The sequence below is a fragment of the Gopherus evgoodei genome, chromosome 8, assembly GCF_007399415.2.
Source record: "Gopherus evgoodei ecotype Sinaloan lineage chromosome 8, rGopEvg1_v1.p, whole genome shotgun sequence".
NCBI lineage: Eukaryota > Metazoa > Chordata > Testudines > Testudinidae > Gopherus > Gopherus evgoodei.
This window is the reverse complement of record NC_044329.1, coordinates 7211197-7228464: the sequence shown is the minus strand read 5'-3', so window position 1 is coordinate 7228464 and position 17268 is coordinate 7211197. Positions and strand designations below refer to the sequence as shown.

Genomic DNA, 17268 nt, shown 5'->3' with positions numbered 1-17268 from the left:
TCATGGTGTTACTGAGGTTACCCAGCTGGACTCAGATTGGGGGAGGCTCACCTGGTCAGCGCTGTCTGCCCTTATCCGAGTGGGTGTCTCACTCGGACACAAGGCAGCGAGTCACTGCACGCTCGCAGCAGGAGGTGAAACCAAAAAGTTTTCCAGCCCAGCGGACCGGAAGGCAAATCCAACTGTTCATGTCAAGCGCACAAGGGGCTGGAAGTAGCCAGACAGTGGTCAGCACCAGCACACCTTTACCAGACTTCCCCTAAGGTCAGATTTGTACAGCTAAATTTTGCTTAGGGCTGGTGTGCGGGCGGGAGCTAATGGGTTCTTTAAATCACAGGTTCTATTTCAAGTAGTAGCATGGGAAACCATAAAAAGAGAAATCTGCCCTGGCGGATAAAGGCTCTGACCAGAGAGGGGATCTATTAAATCCACCCAGATTGAGAGGTTTTAGAAATCTGGGACAAAAGCACGACACTATTTGATAAAAGCAGTATCCCTTCCAGGGAGGTTGATAAGAGGAGTGTCCCTTCATCTCATAGACTCATAGACTCTAGGACTGGAAGGGACCTCGAGAGGTCATCGAGTCCAGTCCCCTGCCCTCATGGCAGGACCAAATACTGTCTAGACCATCCCCGATAGACATTTATCTAACCTACTCTTAAATATCTCCAGCGATGGAGATTCCACAACTTCCCTGGCTGAAGTTGTGGTGGCTTGTGCCCTACAGAGCACCTAAGAAACCGAGGAAAGGTGGGCTAACCCCCAGGATCTATGTTTTGTTGCTTCCCTGTGGTTTGGGGCATTTCTTGAGTCATGTCCACTGAACATGGATCTTGCACTACGATCAAGAGGATGCGTGTATAGGAAAAGAGTTGCCATTCACAGAATGATTCCTGAGGAGGATGGGATATGAGAAATCTGACCATATTTGTAGGAAATAGAGAAATGCCCCTGGCCATGGTTTTCTGTATTGCAGTTGCACTTGGCTGGCTACCACTAACAGTGCTACATTTAGCTTTCACATTTTATTAAAAACATAACCCCCCTGCCACAGGTACCTGTTCCTCTTGATTTAACTTTACAAATATGTCACCATTAATGAGAGCTGATTGGAAAACACACCAAAATTGTCAATGCTTTTCGGTGGACAGTCTTAGACGGTTCTATAAACTGGCCAACAAACCTCCACAAAAAAGGTCATTGAAAATTTGAACATTTCCAATCATCTCTGTTAATAAGAGCACAGCCACCACGTGTGTGAGAGGGACAGGGAAGTGGATGAGCTAGAAGGAGCTGCGTGTGCGGAGGAAAAGACTGCTAAGCAATTTGATGCTATTCAAAAGGCAGAAAATGCTGGTTTCCAAGCTGAAGACATTGTCATAACCTTCCTGTTTTGGGGGATTTTCATGGTTTCTTTGTTTTCCACCTGGTTTAACTCTTCGAATAATGAGTGGAAGCTCAGAATGCTACAGGTCACAGCCCTGCCAATGGGGTAGAGGAGGGGTTTGATGCAAGATGAGGGGTCTCCAGCACTTCCATTTTGCATTCCACTTTCTAAGAGAAAGTCCCTGTCGTAGGCCCACTTCCCATCCGACAACCTGATCCTTCCTCCTCTGCTTGGGTCCAAAAATGTACCATCCTGCAATGCTCCATGGATCCTGTCAGCATGAGAATGGCTACTCCTGGCAAACACAAATGCTGCTTGTTGTTTAAAAGTTGGCTTCCCCCCCATGTATTTGTACAGTCCAAAAGACTGTAAGTGGCAGGACCATAAACCCTATACAGCTCTTAGATGACTTCACAACCTCTCTCTCTCTCTCTCTCTCGATGTCCCTGGACCGCCTGGGCTTGTGTTTATGCAGCCTGGTTACTCACCTAGGGCAAAAGGCTGCAATTCATGTGAGGGACCCAGACGGCACGGAAAGGGGAACTCGTATGAACAAAGTAACATCAACTTCATACCACTGCTTTCCAAAGATAAAACAAAGTTTCGGGAGCCAGCTGGGCTGAGAGACTTTCCCAGCAGGTGAGATAGGTTCCGTGGCACTAGGGGATTAATGAATAGCCATTTTTGTTCCTATACTGGCCCTGGCTAGTGAATTAAGAGATCTTATTTGTTCCCTTTAAATGAGCAATATGGAGACTATCTAGGCTTAGAGTCCACACAGAGGAAGATAACGCTGGAATGTGCTGCTGCTGCCACAGCAGAGTCATTATCAGAGCATCCCTGATTCCTGGCAGGCCCTTAGGAACCCAGAAAGAGGGTCAGCCTATGACACCTCCTTGGGGGTGGAGGAAAAGGGTGCTAATACCTGTACCACAGTGCTTGTGGTGCCGCATTCCTCTCAGAAAGGCTGGAGAGGACAAGAGGGGAAGAACGTGACTGGATTCTCCATGGCTCGTTTCTCCTCAGTGGCTGTAATAGCTCTGTTGTGCTTGAGAGAGAATCCAGTCAGTATGATCCTGTTCTCTAGTGACTGTGGCCTGGTCTATCGGCTTCCCAACACCCCACCAGGGAGCTGCAAGGAATCTGTCTGTCCAGCCCAGCCACGAACGGCAGTTGTACCACAGCATGGCAGGTACGCAGAACATCAAAGAGGCAGCTTCGGTCCAGATGGACACTGCAATTCAGAGCCACCTGTTGCACCGGGGTGCGGGAAAGAGGCTGGGATATCAAACAAATGGAGTGAACGGCAGCATCTCCTCTGGAGACCCACTGGAGCCCTGCCCCTTGGTCTGGGAGCACTGCAGACTTCACTGTGAGGAGAAGAGGTTTGTCTGTGAGGAGAACCCACCTCGTCTCATTAGCTTGATCAATGGGGTGGAGTGTGGCAGTGAGGCTGGGGGAGGGGAAAGGTGCCTCTATGGTCCACGTTGTGCTGGGAGGTGGAGCGGAGGGTGGGATAAAGAAGCACCCATCCAGGTTCTCCACCAAGTCTGGTTGCCCCCCAGATGGTCTCACTGGTAGGGTGTGGGGTAGCATCAGCCCTGCCCCTTCTACAGAAAACTCTCTTCCATGTCGTGGTGTCCTGGGCTTGGCTCCTGGCAGCCCGACTTTGGGTCAGGTTCCTCCTGTTCCCCTTCCTGCTGTAGGTCCAGGGGGCTGTCACAGGATATTGTGGACGCTGTGTTCACTTCGTTCAGAGTAGAACTAAAGGGGGAGGAGAGAAAGGAGAGAAATAAATGTGCTGTCTGTAATCGCTGATGACCCAATCAGACATGCTGGTTTTCTTGTGGCACTAGGAGTTACTACCTACGCCCCACAATGGCCTAGTGCCATCCTCCATCTTAGACAGGCTCCAACTCCCACAGAACGATTGACAAAATGGAACTTAAATTCACCCCCATCACACGCACACAGTGCAGCCATCAACACCCCACGGGCTGTGCACACCTGGAGCGCTACCTGCTGCGTATACATAACGTGCTGTCCAGCCTCTCCCTGGGCCCCCAGCCCAGCATGGCATGAGGACCTTGAATGCCAGCTGGCAGTGCAGATAGAACTGGGCAGCTGTGAAGGGAAAGACCAGGCTGTGGGTAGATTTAAGGATCCTGAGAGCAAAGGGAGCTGATCCTGGAACTGCTTTACCTGTTCCGCCTCCCACAGCCCTGACCCCTTTCTACCTGACCACACCCTCCTGCTTCCACTTTTGTTGTGTGAAGCATTTGTTGTTTAGGTCTCAGGACAGTCAGTGGTGACAGAGATCAGATTCGGGGGAAGCATGAAAGGGCCTGTGTTTGCTACCTGGCCCGGCTGACTGAAGCCTCCTGAGGGGTGTCGTCGATTCCGTCGGGCTTGGGGTCAGGAAGGGGGATGATGTAATCGTTGTCCCCCCCGTCCTGCTGCACGGCTGTATAGAGGACACTTCCGGTGCCGGAGCTGTGGGTGAGCCCGGTGCTGCTGACCCCGGGGATTCTGGGCCTTGTGCGCAGAACAGCGGGGTGGTCACTCTTCAGGAACTCTTCCTCGACCTGTTGGTACCTCTGCTCCCGCGGGGCAGGTTACAAAAGAAATGAGGTGGGTGAGAAGGGGTTGCACTAACCGGGGTCAAGCCGGCATCCTCAGGCATATAAAGAGAAACTACAGGGTCTGGGCCCTGTTCCCACTGGAAGCACCACATGGTGCACAGCTACAGTGCCCTCCACTGCAGGATCGCCCGGTGCTTCCCAGACACGAGTTAACGAAGCCCTCAGGGCAGCCCTGGGAGAGAGGAGGCTGATTTCCAAGCATTCACTGAGTGGCTCCATTTCTGGGTGAGCCATCTGAGCTATCAGGGTAATCCTGCTGTTCTCCATTGTTCTCTATGTCCGTGTGAGTGAGAGGAGAACCAAGCCTTCTGTGTCTAAAATCCGAGGCATGCCCGCGGATGGCTGGACAATTGGGGAAGCACGTGGAATGTAGTGACCCGAGAACACTGGTGAAGAGCCAGGAACAGAACTCAGATCTCCTGAGCCCCAATCCTGGGCGTCAACAACTAGACAATGCTCACACCTGACACTTGTCCCTCTCCTTTTGTGTATCCAGGCCACTCTGGGTATTACCAATATGCCTAGCCACGCTGGGAAATGTCACTTAACAAAAGGCTGCTGGTTTTTTTCCTACGGCAAATTGATCTTTACAGCAAATTGCTAGAAACAGTGTCGCTTTTCATTTTTTTCTCTAAATTGACCAGCAAATGTATTTCAAGCCTTATGAATTAAACTGTTAACATTTCATTATCACCACTGACCCCGAAAGAGCCGGAAGCACTTTACCAAATCTCATACAAACTATACACAGGGAGCACTTTGCCACCAAAGTCCAGCCACCTCTGAGAAATGGCAAATGTTTAACTGCACACAGCAACGCTACACAGCATTTAGGGCAGGAAGTGAAGAAGAGTGCTGTGTCCAGTTTGAACTGCAAGAGGGATTTATATCGCCAGAATGTAATTGCTTGAGTTGGCATATGCCCTGGAAAACACAGGTGCCAACTTCCCCTCTTTCTCTGTGTGCTCAACCTCCCTCCCCCCACCCCCGCTCCACCCCTTCCATGGGGCCCTGCCCCCATTTCAACCCCTTCCCCAAGGTCCCCGCCCTAATGCTGCCCCCATTCCAACTCCTTCCCCAAATCTCCACCCTGCCTTTTCTCCACATCCTCCCCTGAGCAAGCCATGTTCACAGCTGTTTGGTGGTGGCCGGGTGGGAAGTGCTGGGAGATAGGGGGAGGAGCGTGGATGTGGCATGCTCAGGGGACGAGGGGAGCTTGGCTGCCAGTGGGTTTTTCCCTGTGGGTGCTCCAGCCCCAGAGCACCCACGGAGTCGACGCCTATGCTGGAGAATGGGATTAAGACCCCTTTCCCTCCCCAAAATACCTGGGGCTCTTATAGATCAGAATTTGTCAGAGCCTCAGTTCTCCAGCTCATCTGAAAGATGTATCATCAAGTATCGAATATGTTTGGCTGTAAAATGGGGCTGATTTCTCATACAGACTCTGTATATTTCAAGGATAGGTTACATTGAATTTAGACAAAGGAGGAAATGCCTGTGATATATCTAACTAAGGTACTAACATGTCCCACATTACTATAGCATCAGAACACCTCATAATCTAATGTATTTATCCTCACAACACTCCTGTGAAATAGGGCGGTGCTATTCTTCCCATTTTATAGATGGGGAACTGCGGCACAGAGAGACTCATTGCCCAAGGTCACACAAGAAGCCTGGCAGAGCAGGGATTTGAACCCGTCTCCCAAGCCCTAGGCTAGTACGCTAACCACTGGAGCCTCCTTCCTCTATAGTAGCATCCTCCCCACATTCCCAACATAGCATTCCTGGGACATACCTTCTTGTATCCATCTGCCAGGAGGTTCCCCATAAGTACCACCAGCTGAGAGAAGGAAGGTCTTATCTCAAACTTCTCTTCCCAACATTTCTGCATGATGTCATAACTGAAGATATTTGGGGCAGGGGGAAGAAGGACACCACAAAGAGTTAGATGGCGGAAAGGGTAATGGAGCCAGTTTGAGGAGATGTGGCTAGTGCAAACGTGCACGGTGAACACTTACATCTCATTGGAAGCATGAGTGGGTTTAGACATTCGATAGCCACATTTGATGGCATTGTAGAACTGCTCATTCATGGGTAGTTCAGGGTATGGAGTCCCACCTAGGAGGAGAAAGAAGAGCTAGAAACCAACGTAACGGGGAGGCTCCACCACACTGTCAGTGTTGTCGTTATGACACCAGCACCACCCTCCTTCTCGTCTGTTCACCATTCCTACCCCACCTTCATTACCAGTCCTGTGTGAGTCAGTGTGTGATAGGACAAGGCTCTGTCACAGAGGACTACTCCTGGCATGGGTGGGACGCGACTCAGGGATGGGTATCTTTCTCCCACAGTGGGACTGGAGGGAGATTCAGGGACAAGTCCTGTGGGTCCTGTGTGGTCCTGGAAGGTAGGTTGTGTTCTGTTGAAGGAAGGTGATTCTCAGGGAACTTACCCAGAGTGAATATCTCCCAGAGGAGGATCCCAAAAGACCACACATCACTCAGGGTTGTGTAGAGATTGTTGAAGATGCTCTCAGGCGCCATCCATTTCAAAGGCAGGAAGGTCTGTGAGGACGAGAGAGAGCAGGAATGGGTTAGGCCCATGAGTCAGCCAAGCCTCTGGGGACAGCTCACTTCTGCACCAATAAGCAGGGAAGTTGGACACCTTCTCCTTGACTCTTCAGAGAGCCCAGTTTACAAAGGCTGAGGAGAGCCCCTTGGAGCAACTCTCAAGCACTTTGCATCAACTGTTTCCCTTAGGGCCTTGCGTCCCGTTTCCCAGAGCAGGTGTTACACTGACCCTTGTCAGATGGGACAAGGAGAACTGCAGTCCCCTTCACAGTTCCACTCAGCACCGACACTTGCTGTCCCCCTGCTGAGGTCTCTCCCCCACTCACACCATCATGGAGAGGTTCTGGCCCTGCAAAGCCACCTCCCTTCCAGGGAGGAGTTCTCCTGCTGGGCCACTACACCAGCCTGGCCAAATGGCTATTGGCTTTCTGAGACAGACCTGCAGCTGCTGAAAGGAGCCAAAATGACAGCCCGGGGATAGAAGGCCCCAGTGTCCCCCTGTGCAGCTGCAACACGAGTGTCCCTCACGTTCGCTCTCCGGTGCACCTCAGCTCTGACCAGGAGAAGCTGCCTTCTCAAGTCAGGCACCAGCTCAGTTTCTACATCCATTCTCATCTCAGACAACAAGCCTGATTGCTGCAATGGAGGCTTTTGTGACATGGACACCCAGCCTTCGACTGAGTCTACTGACTCAGCTGACCCCAGGCCATTGAAATGCAGGAACAGGGTGACTTTCCACCCATCCCAGTCTAAGCTGGATGTTTGAAACCTGGCAAATGTGCATCACTATGAATTAGGGTGACCAGATGTCCCGATTTTATAGGGACAGTCCCAATTTTTGGATCTTTTTCTTATATAAGCTCCTGTTACCCTCCATCCTCTGTCCCGATTTTTCACACTTGCTGTCTGGTCACCCTACTATGACTAGATCTGACAGAACAGGACCTGACTGGAGATTTCTAAGAAGCCAGGAAGAGAGGACCAAGATAGAGATCCTACTCCTCTTCTCTCTGTGTTTCCTGTCTTTGGCCCAATCCGGCCCTGCTTGTGCTGCGCTGAAACTCGCCTGGCTCTATCAGCTTGCGTGCAGGCACTGGATGTGGATTTCCTTGCGCAACTGGTATCAAAAATAATCCCCAGGAAGGATTGCGAAGGGGGCTAGTTTCATTTCCTATTTTATCAGGAACAGCAGCAGCAGCAGCAAAGCTGGATTGGAAAGCCCCAGCCCTGCTGTGGAGGGAAAAAAGGTGGGGCCTTGCCCCCTGCCCATGAACTGAGTGGGTGGCCAAGGCTCCTGTGTTTCACTGGCTGCTTCTGGCTTCCAAGCAACGAGGGCAGCTCACCTACCCCTGCCGAGCTCTCCACTCCCGGCTTTGCCTGGCTAGCAGTGATTCAGCAAGAGAAGGAGAGTGGAACAGAGGAGCCCTGACATGATTCCAGTGTGGTCTGGTGGCTCAACCCCTGCACTAGCACTCAGGACCTAGGTTCTAGCTCCAGCTCTGCCACTCACCCGCTGAGTGACCCTGGGCAAGTCCCTTCGCCTATCTGTGCCTCAGTTTCCCCATCTGTAAAGTGAGGTAATAACACTGACCTCCTTTGTAAAGCTCCTTGAGAACTGCTGATGTGATGGGGTAGGGATTATTCATCTTCCCCCAGCACTGCCTCACCTATTGGAATTTAAAACAAAGAGAACATCCTGGAGGATGCTCATTGGAACCTAGGGCCCTTTTCGATTTGAAAGACCCGAATCTCCTTCCTTGAAAGCACTCACATGTGAGCCTGCAGAAAAGCGCTTCCTCTTTCTGTGCGGTCTAGTGGTTAGAGCAGGGGCCTGGGAGTCGGAAGATCCGGATCCCATCCCCAGCTCTGCAAGTGACTCATGGTGATGCAGCTTTGACTCTCCAAGCTCCAGCCTCTCAATCTGAAGGATGGTTCAGAGCGACTAGCCGCATAGGGATAGGGTGAGGGGTGGTCCCGTGCTCTGGGGTCCTAGAACAAAAGGGGCTGTATTCATGGGCGGTTACTAGTGCTGTTTTCTAAGTTCCTGCATAGGACCCTAGAAAGCACATTCATGTGGTTCCATTAGAGGTAAAGCTGGAGTTAAAGTAAGAGGGGTAAAGGGGGGGCAGAGGTAAATCTCCCCCTATTCTCCCTGACTTGGGGGACCAGTGCACCCACAGCTCCCCCTCCTCTGTGGCTGGTGGGGACAGTTCCCCATCTATCTAGTTTAACCACTATGTAACACTGCAAGGCAAAGCACGCTGGGAACTGGGATGCAAATGGCACTAATTACCCTTAGCACTTGTTGCCATTTCAGAGGCAAGGGAATATTCAAGGAGCTGACTGAGGAGATATCTGAGCCATAAGCAATTATCTTTGAAAAGTCATGGAAGACGGGAGACATTCCAGAAGACTGGAAAAGGGCAAATATAGTGCCCATATATAATAAGGACAACCTGGGGAATTACAGACCAGTCAGCTTCTGTACCCGGAAAGATAATGGAGCAGATAATTAAGCAATCAACTTGCAAACACCTAGGAGATAATAAGGTGATAACAGTCAGCACAGATTTATCAAGAACAAATTGTGTCAAACCAACCTGATAGCTTTCTTTGACAGGGTAACAAGCCTTGTGGATGGGGGAGGAAGCAGCAGATGTGGTATATCTTGACGTTAGTAAGGCTTTTGATACTGTCTCGCATGACCTTCTCATAAACAAACGAGGGAAATGCAACCCAGATGGAGCTACTATAATGGGTGCATAACTGGTTGGAAAATCATTCCCAGAGAGTAGTTATCAGGGGGTCACAGTCATGCTGGAAGGGCATAATGAGTGTTGATTCTGGGTCTGGTTAAGTTCAATATCTTAAATCAGTGATTTAGATAATGGCATAGGGAGTACACTTTTAAAGTTTGTGGATAATACCAAGCTGGGCAGGCTTGCAAGTGCTTTGGAGGATAGGATTAAAATTCAAAATGATCTGGACAAACTGGAGAAATGGTTTGAAGTAAATAGGATGAAATTCAATAAGGACAAATGCCAAGCACTCCACTTAGGAAGGAACAATCAGTTGCACACATACAAAATGGGAAATGACTGCCTAGGTAGGAGTATGCGGAAATGGATCTGAGGGCCATAGTGGATCACAAGCTAAATATGAATCAACAGTGTAATGCTGTTGAAAAAAAGCAAACCTCATTCTGGGATGTATTAGCAGGAGTAAGCAAGACAAGAGAAGTAATTCTTCCACTCTACTCTGTCTGATTAGGCCTCAGCTGGAGTATTGTGTCCAGTTCTGGGTGCCACATTTCAGGAAAGATGTGGACAAATAGGAGAAAGTGCAGAGAAGAGCAACAAATATGATTAAAGGTCTAGAAAACATGACCTATGAGGGAAGATTGAAAAAATTGGGTTTGTTTAGTTGGAGAAGAGGAGACTGAGAGGGAACATGATAACAGTTTTCAAGTACCTACAAGATTGTTACAAGCAGGAGGGAGAAAAATTGTTCTTCTTAACCGCTGAGGATAGGACAAAAACAATGGGCTTAAATTGCAACAAGGGCAGTTTAGGTTGGACACAAGGAAAGACTTCCTGTAAGAGTGGTTAAGCCCTGGAATAAATTGCCTAGGGAGGTTGTACAATCTCCATCATTGGGGATTTTTAACAAACACCTGTCAGAGCTGGGCGAGTGCTGGGGACTGGACTAGATGATCTCTTGAGGTCCCTTCCAGTTCTATGATTCTACGATTTATTGTCAGGATAACAGACTGTTTGGACTATTTGGGGAGGCAGAGAGGATCAAGAGAGTCAGGTAAGAGTTCTGCCCCCATCCTTGGGAAGAGAATTCCCACCTGGTAGAACAAGATGTGTGTGTGTAGCTGCTGGAAGGGGCAGGAAGAGAGGGGACCTGGGTCCCTGACTCACGCTGCCTTTGGAGATGTAGTTGGAATCCCTCATGATATCTCTGGCCAGGCCAAAGTCACAGATCTTCACCAGCTTCCCCTCGCAGATGAGGACGTTCCTTGCTGCCAGGTCTCGGTGCACACACTGTAGGGGAGAAGACAGGGTGCCATTAGATGGGGGACCCGGGCCACAGAACCCCAGCAACAGAAGGCGCCACGAAGGTTGTCATGGTACCAGAGCAATCCCCCCTAGTGATCAGTGAAACGAGCAATGATGCAGACTAGAGATGGACAGTTGGAGTCTAGGAGCAGCAGGGTTAGGCCAGCCTGGATTATGTCTTCATGTACCCTGGGCATAGCATGTTCACTGGATTTGCTCAAGCATTGCACTGGCACCAGCAAAGAAAAAGGGTTCCTCCAGTATCAATCCATTACTGAAGCACGGACAGTTGATATTCCTGGCATCTCATTTAATGCAAGCTGCCTGGCCAGGCATGTGAAAGGGACTGGGAGACCCGCCTGTCTCATGGGGGCACCAGAAATGTCACTCTAGGCTTCTCTCTAGGGCTGTCCCCATTGCTGTCACACCCCAGCTATATACTTTTCCTAACAAACAATAGAGCTTTGGTTACACTGACAATTGACCTAAGCTCAGCCAGTTGAATTAGCCTTGGAGGCCCCGGGAGCTCTCTCCTCATTGGCAGTTCAGCTTTAATACCCACTGACACATCTGTTTCCAGAAGCCTTTAGGCTGTGAGTGTGCTAGTCATGGCTGTTTGTTCATTGGCACAGCACTGGCCTCTGGTGAGGATGCTTAGGCTGGCTCTGAGGAAAGGAAACCAGACGGCACCAGGACCATGCGGAAAGCGGCTCTCAGGGGCTGCAGGCTGGGGGTTTGGAAGGCAGTGCTTGGCCTGATTGGAGCCAGACCTACTTTAACATGTAGTATGGCTACACAGGCCCCAGGACAGTGCCAGCAAGTCAAGGCAGTCAGTGGCTATTTGATGCAAAGGCCTGTTCTCTCCTGAGGGAGGCAGCATTGTCAAAGAGGCAGAGTCGGCTCCTGGTGAAGCCCAACTGAAGGTTTGGCTGGTCAAAAGGGCTTTCGTGTCACACACCAAGAAGGAGCTTTGATTTCTTCCCTTTCAGAGTCGACTCCCGCCAAACCCACCTGGAGACTCGGCACACGTACGTTTTTGGATGCAAGGAACTCCATCCCGTTGGCCACCTGGAAACTAAACCCAACCAGGTCTGTGTAGCTGAGGAGCGGGGACTCGTTTATCAGGGTCATGCGGTCCGTCCTTTCGGGAGCTGGAGGGAGGAAAAAGGCACAACGGCTGTTACCACACAGATTAAAGCTGGGGCTTGTGTCGGTGGGAACAGAAGCTGGTCTGGGGTTTTTCAGGCCTCTACAGAGCCTCAGTGTAGGAGAAACTGTGCCAGCACTGTTCTGGCTCAGCAGACCCTGGGGGAATCAGCTCACATCCCAACCAGCTCCTAAAGGGAAGGAAACCAGTCATTCTGTCACGAACACCATCTTCCTCCCTTCTAGAGACTCCCGTTACCTGAGGGGGAATAGCTGTCCAGCTCGTAGGGGGTGCCGTAGTTGGAAGACTCAATGTCAGCATACTTGATCTCTCCCTTCATATCAGACATGGGAACGTAGTCCAGGGAGTCATCTTTGCTCATATCCATGTAGCCCCCGTCGCTTTCGACAGAGAAGGAGGTGAGGCTGGAATGGGGAAAAAAAGAAACCATTCAGAACAGATAGTGTAAGAGAAAGGTTGGAGTGGATTTCAGATTCAGAGAAGGGAGGCTTAATTTCAGGGACTGTGGTTACGGGGGATCAGAATTCCAAACGTAAGGCATGGACAATGGCACACGTATCATTGCTCAGGCCTGAGTTGTGGGTGCAAATTCTGATGCACGAAGCAGGTACTGGCACTTGCATGGCCACATGTGAGCAAATACCCCTTTTCCACATGCACCTTGGAAATCTGTTGCATATCTGAGGTGTGCACAACTGTATGCACATATCCGCACGTGCCTAAGGGCAAAAATCTGACTCTGAATTTCCTTCTCTCTCCACAGGAGAGGGGTCCACCCCAGGTGAGGCTAGGGGGAGCGCTGGTACCTTTGAAAGCACTGGGAATGAATGACTCTGCAGATTGAACTGCCTTCTTCTCTCAGGAGAGGTGGCAGGAGCCACGCTATAGAGTTTTTAAAATCCTCATTCTTTAGTTAACCACTGGGCCACATTTCCTACAAGGCCTGAGCCCAGCCTCTCTAAGCACACCTGCAATTTGGTGCCTGCATTTTTTCCCCTGTGAGCTTTTAGACGGGGAGGCAACTCACATTGGTGCAGGCGAACGGGGTCCTTAGAGGGAGGCCTGTGGTCTATATGCAGAAGCATGTGCAAATTTGCCTGCTTATTCTTGTGTGCCTGTGTGTAGGCGGGCAGCTGGGCTGAAGCAAAACACCCCTTGCTGTGAGCGCAGTCTTTAAATTTTTAATGCTAAACCAAACTCAGGGTTGGCTCTGTGCCTTTAAACTAGTAAACACAAGAGATGACTGCTTAGTTATAGTGTTTAAGGAGAAGCCAAGCCCTTGAGCTGTCCTGCCTCCCCCCACCCCTAGCATTCTGGGCTGGGACTAAGAACTTTCTCTTCTGTCCCTCTCTCACTCAGCACTGCCCAGTTCAGCCACAGGCAAGCCTTCTTAACTGGCCTGCTGGCTCCCTATTGGTCAGTGTCTCCTCAAGGCCCTTCTAGGCCTCGGGAGGACTAAGTCTCATTGGCAGTCTGGCCCTGAGCAGGTTTTCCTTAAGCAAAAGAGTCCAGAGACTTGGAAGATCTGGGCCAGGCTGCCAGGACCCAAAGCCTCTAGCAGGCAGCAGAGAAGGCCTGACAGACCCCATCACAGTGTCATATCTAATTACCCATTTGCCTGTGCTGCTATGGTAACCCTGTACACAAAACTTGAGGTCTCCTTTTGGGCCTAACTGCCTAAATAGTAACTATCAGTTGTAGGGTTGCTAACTTTCTAATTGCACAAAACACAGCACCCCAGCCCTGTCCCTTTCCCAGGCTCCTTTCTCCGAGGCTCCGCCCCTGCTTGTTCCCTTCCCCCTCCCGCCATCATTCGTTCTCCCCTACCCTCACTCACTTTCACAGGGCTGGGGCAGAGGGTTGGGGTGTGGGAGGGGGGTGACGGCTCTGGCTGGAGGTGCAGCTCTGGGGTGGGGCTGGGACTGAGGGTTTTGGGGTGCAGGAGAGGCCTCTGGGCAGGGGGTTGGGGTGCAGGGGGTATAGGCTCTGGGTGGGGCCAGAAATGAGGGGTTCAGGGTATGGGAGAGGGTTCCAGGCTGGGGCAGGGGTTGGGGTGTGTGTGGGGGGGTGAGGACTCCAGCTGGGGCTGCAGGCTCTGGGGTGGGGCCAGGGGTTTGGGGTACAGGAGGGGACTGGGGTTTTCTGGGGGTCTGGGCTCCGCCTTGAGGGGTGGGTTCTGGGATGGGGCTGAGGATGAGGGGTTTGGGGTGCAGGAGGGGGTGCGGGGTCCTGGCGGCACTTACCGTGGCTCCTAGGAAGCGGCTCCCAGGTCCCTGTGGCCCCTAGACAGATGAATGGCCAGGGAGGCTCTGCAGGCACCGCCTCCACAGCTCCTATTAGTTGCAGTTCTCAGCCAATGGGAGCTGCGGAGCGGGCACTCGGGGCAGGGGCAGCGTGCAGAGCTTCCCAGGCCCTGGCCACCCCAGCGCCTAGGGGCCGCAGGGACCTGGCGTCTGCTTCCGGGAGCTTCCAGGAGCCGTGCACAGCTAGGGCAGGCAGGCAGCTGCTGCGCTGCCAAACGGACTTTTAACCACCTGGTAAATGGTGCTGACCAGAGCCGCCAGGGTCCCTTTTCGATCGGGCATTCCAGTTGAAAACTGGACACCTGGCAACCCTAATCCATTTAGAGTGCACAAATGCAACTGGCATGCAGAAATCCAAGGTTTTGCACCTGCCAAAATTCCCCCGTGAAAAACTGCTGCATGCACAAAATTGCAGTTAGCATTTTCAAGGCCTTAATTTGAAGACTGAGCCCAGATTAACATTCTTTTGTTCAACATTTATTATTGTCTCATCTGACTTGAAATGGAAACTGCAAGAGCTTCCATCAATGTACTGACTGCCTGTCTCATTTCACTATTGTTTCTGTGTGCTGGGACAAAACCCTGCTTTGTAACATCCATCTGCAATGCCTCTCAGTCAATCCACACAGAGATTCCCACGCCTCTTACAGCAGCCGGACAGTAACAGGAATATTTTCCTCTTTGTCAGCCGGGGAAGAAACGCTGTCACAAAGCTGCGCTAAATTTGCCCACTTTGGAACTGAGCGCAACAGGGCCTGTTCTGCAAATGAAGAATTAAGAGGAAAAATTCCAGAGCGGGACCCAGATCCGCAAAGGTATTTAGGTTCCTAACTTCCATTGAAATCAGTGTAATGCAGATCTGCTCCATAGGTTAGCCTATCCGTAAGTCACTAGTCTTCCCCAGTGTGAACAAGAGAACATGATCTTTAGGGTTTAGTGCCCCAAAAGGACAGGACCCTGCTGTGGCTGGCTGGGATGGCTGCATTCATAAAGGAAATAGAAGGCAGGGGCGCCAGAACTGGGTGGGCCGTGGCCCCCCCACTTTTAAAAGTGGGAGGGGATCGTCCTCCCACAGTCTACTGGTAAGGCTGAGCGACATGGGAGGGGCTAGAGAGAAGTGAGCAGGGGGTGGGTCTTGGGGGGAAGGGGCGGTGCAAAGGTGGGGCCTTCAGGGAAGTCAAAGTGCAAGGATGGGGGCTCAGGGAGAAGGGGCGGGGCCTTGGGGGAAGGGGTGGAATAGGGGCGGGGCCTCAGGGAGAAGGGGAGGCATGGGGGTGGGGCCATAGTCTTGATCGCCATTGGCCTCCCCTACTTTATAGACGTTCTGCTGCTCCTGAGAAGGCTATTTCTTAAAAAAGGCACCTGTACACCTTGTCCTCTTCGGAGGCATTCCCATACACCTCCATCTCTCGCCTTGCTTTCTCAGTGTAGTACTGGAGGAAGGTGTGCTTGTTCCGGAGCAGATAGTCCACGAGGTCTCCATAGCGGCAGTACTCTGTTATGATATAGATGGGGCCTGCAGGAAAGGAGAACGCTCGAGTCAGGTGTGGGCTTGGGGCAGCTTTGCTGGCTCAAGGCCAGGACTGTCCTTTTATTACTAACCATAGCTGGGTGGGAAATGCGTTTCCTGTCTTGTGAAAATTTTCAAAATAAGAAAAATTTTCCTGTCCTGAATTAAGATGAAAAGTTGAAATCTTGAAAACTGTCATGAACTGAAAAACCCCTCAGATGTTTGGTTCTGGGTCAGCTGAAACATTTCCGTTTTGACCATTTTTTATTGACAAACAATTTTTTGACTATGCTTACCTTAAATTTCAAAACAAGAAGTCACTTTGAAACAGAAAATTGGCATCTTTCATTGTGAAAATGTCGACAATTTCTACACTTTTCTTTTCAGCATTTTCTTTTTAGTTGAAAAATTTGTCCAAACTGACTTCTTCCTGAGAACAGGTTCAGTTTGACAAATTGGCATTTTCCAGTGAAATTCCTGACCAGCTTTACTGCCAACCCCTTTGCAAAGAGGTCACTGCACGGTCTCACAACCGCTTGTAAGGGGGCTCAGGGAGCCCCAGGGAGGGAGGCTCACTGCTTTTCTGGTGATTTGGGACACTCAGATGAATGGAGAGCAGGCAGGACCACTGGCCTTCAAGTCTGGAGCACCGTTGGCTACCTGGGCTCTCCACAAAGCATCAGCCCCTCTCGTGGGTCATGCTGCTGGAAGGAAATTGGATGGAGATCATTTTCTTATGCCTGCTGCTGGAGGGGGATGGACACACAGCAGAGAGGAGTGAAGTCTTGCAACTCATGCAGAGTTTTCTCCCGTTCATGCAGCAGGCCCATGTGCACAGATGGGCCACCTAAGCTCAGCCTGATGACCATTCTAAGGGTGGTGGCCTCTAAGCAGGATGTTAATGTTTGGGGCAGTAGTGGGAGGGGACAGGCACCAGCTGTGATGAAGGGGGATCATGTCCAGGGGAGGGGCAGGGGAGGGAACAGGTACCTCCTTTGGTGCAGGCTCCAAGCAAGTTGACAATGTTTAGGTGAGGCCCCAGGTGGCTCATGATCTTCAGCTCAGACATCAGGGCCTGCTTCTCGCTGCTCCTTGCGGTAGCTGTTAAACGGATGCATCAGTAAGATGAAATAAGAATGCTGAGGTGTGAGAGCACGACCCTGACATATGCACGGCCCCCAAAGAACTGGTGTAACATACACAGCAGTGGGTCAGTGGAAGGAGAAGTGCTTGGAGAACAAGGCTGGGAGCCAGGAGCTCCTGAGTGCTTAGCCAGGCCCTGATACTGACATAAGCAACTCCTTCTGATTCCTGCTTACCTAGACCTTTGCCTTTTGGAGAGAAGGCAAGAAAGACAGTGGTGCTTTGAAATAAATCCCTGTCCATGCCAGGCAGTGGCCACAGAACCCTGCTAGAATCACCTGTGAGTGAACAGACCTTAGCTAGTACCGTCCTGGTCCCCCCATGGGCAGGGCTGGGAGAGGTGACACAAATGACTGACCCAGCTGGCGTCTATGCAGGGGGAGGGAATGTCTCCTGGCGGGAGGGAAGGACACAGTGGAAGAGAATGACAGAAGAGGGGTAGAGTGGCAGTGAACGAAGGGGAGAGATGGTGGGAAAC

General features: G+C 51.1%; 1 protein-coding gene across 2 annotated transcripts in view; it reads right to left on the bottom strand.

Annotated features, from left to right (window-relative positions):
- Nucleotides 1-700: 700 nt before the first annotated feature.
- Nucleotides 701-17268, bottom strand: part of PDGFRB (platelet derived growth factor receptor beta) — a 60247-nt gene continuing 43679 nt past the window's right edge. For both annotated transcript variants that reach the window (XM_030571726.1, XM_030571727.1), the window contains 10 exons: nucleotides 16638-16748; nucleotides 15500-15653; nucleotides 12072-12238; nucleotides 11699-11817; nucleotides 10529-10651; nucleotides 6485-6596; nucleotides 6051-6150; nucleotides 5828-5933; nucleotides 3746-3984; nucleotides 701-3151 (listed from right to left, as the gene is read on the bottom strand). In XM_030571726.1, coding sequence (XP_030427586.1) covers nucleotides 2998-3151; nucleotides 3746-3984; nucleotides 5828-5933; nucleotides 6051-6150; nucleotides 6485-6596; nucleotides 10529-10651; nucleotides 11699-11817; nucleotides 12072-12238; nucleotides 15500-15653; nucleotides 16638-16748 — 1385 coding nt within the window. In that variant the 3' untranslated portion in view covers nucleotides 701-2997. The remainder of the gene's footprint in view (nucleotides 3152-3745; nucleotides 3985-5827; nucleotides 5934-6050; nucleotides 6151-6484; nucleotides 6597-10528; nucleotides 10652-11698; nucleotides 11818-12071; nucleotides 12239-15499; nucleotides 15654-16637; nucleotides 16749-17268) is intronic.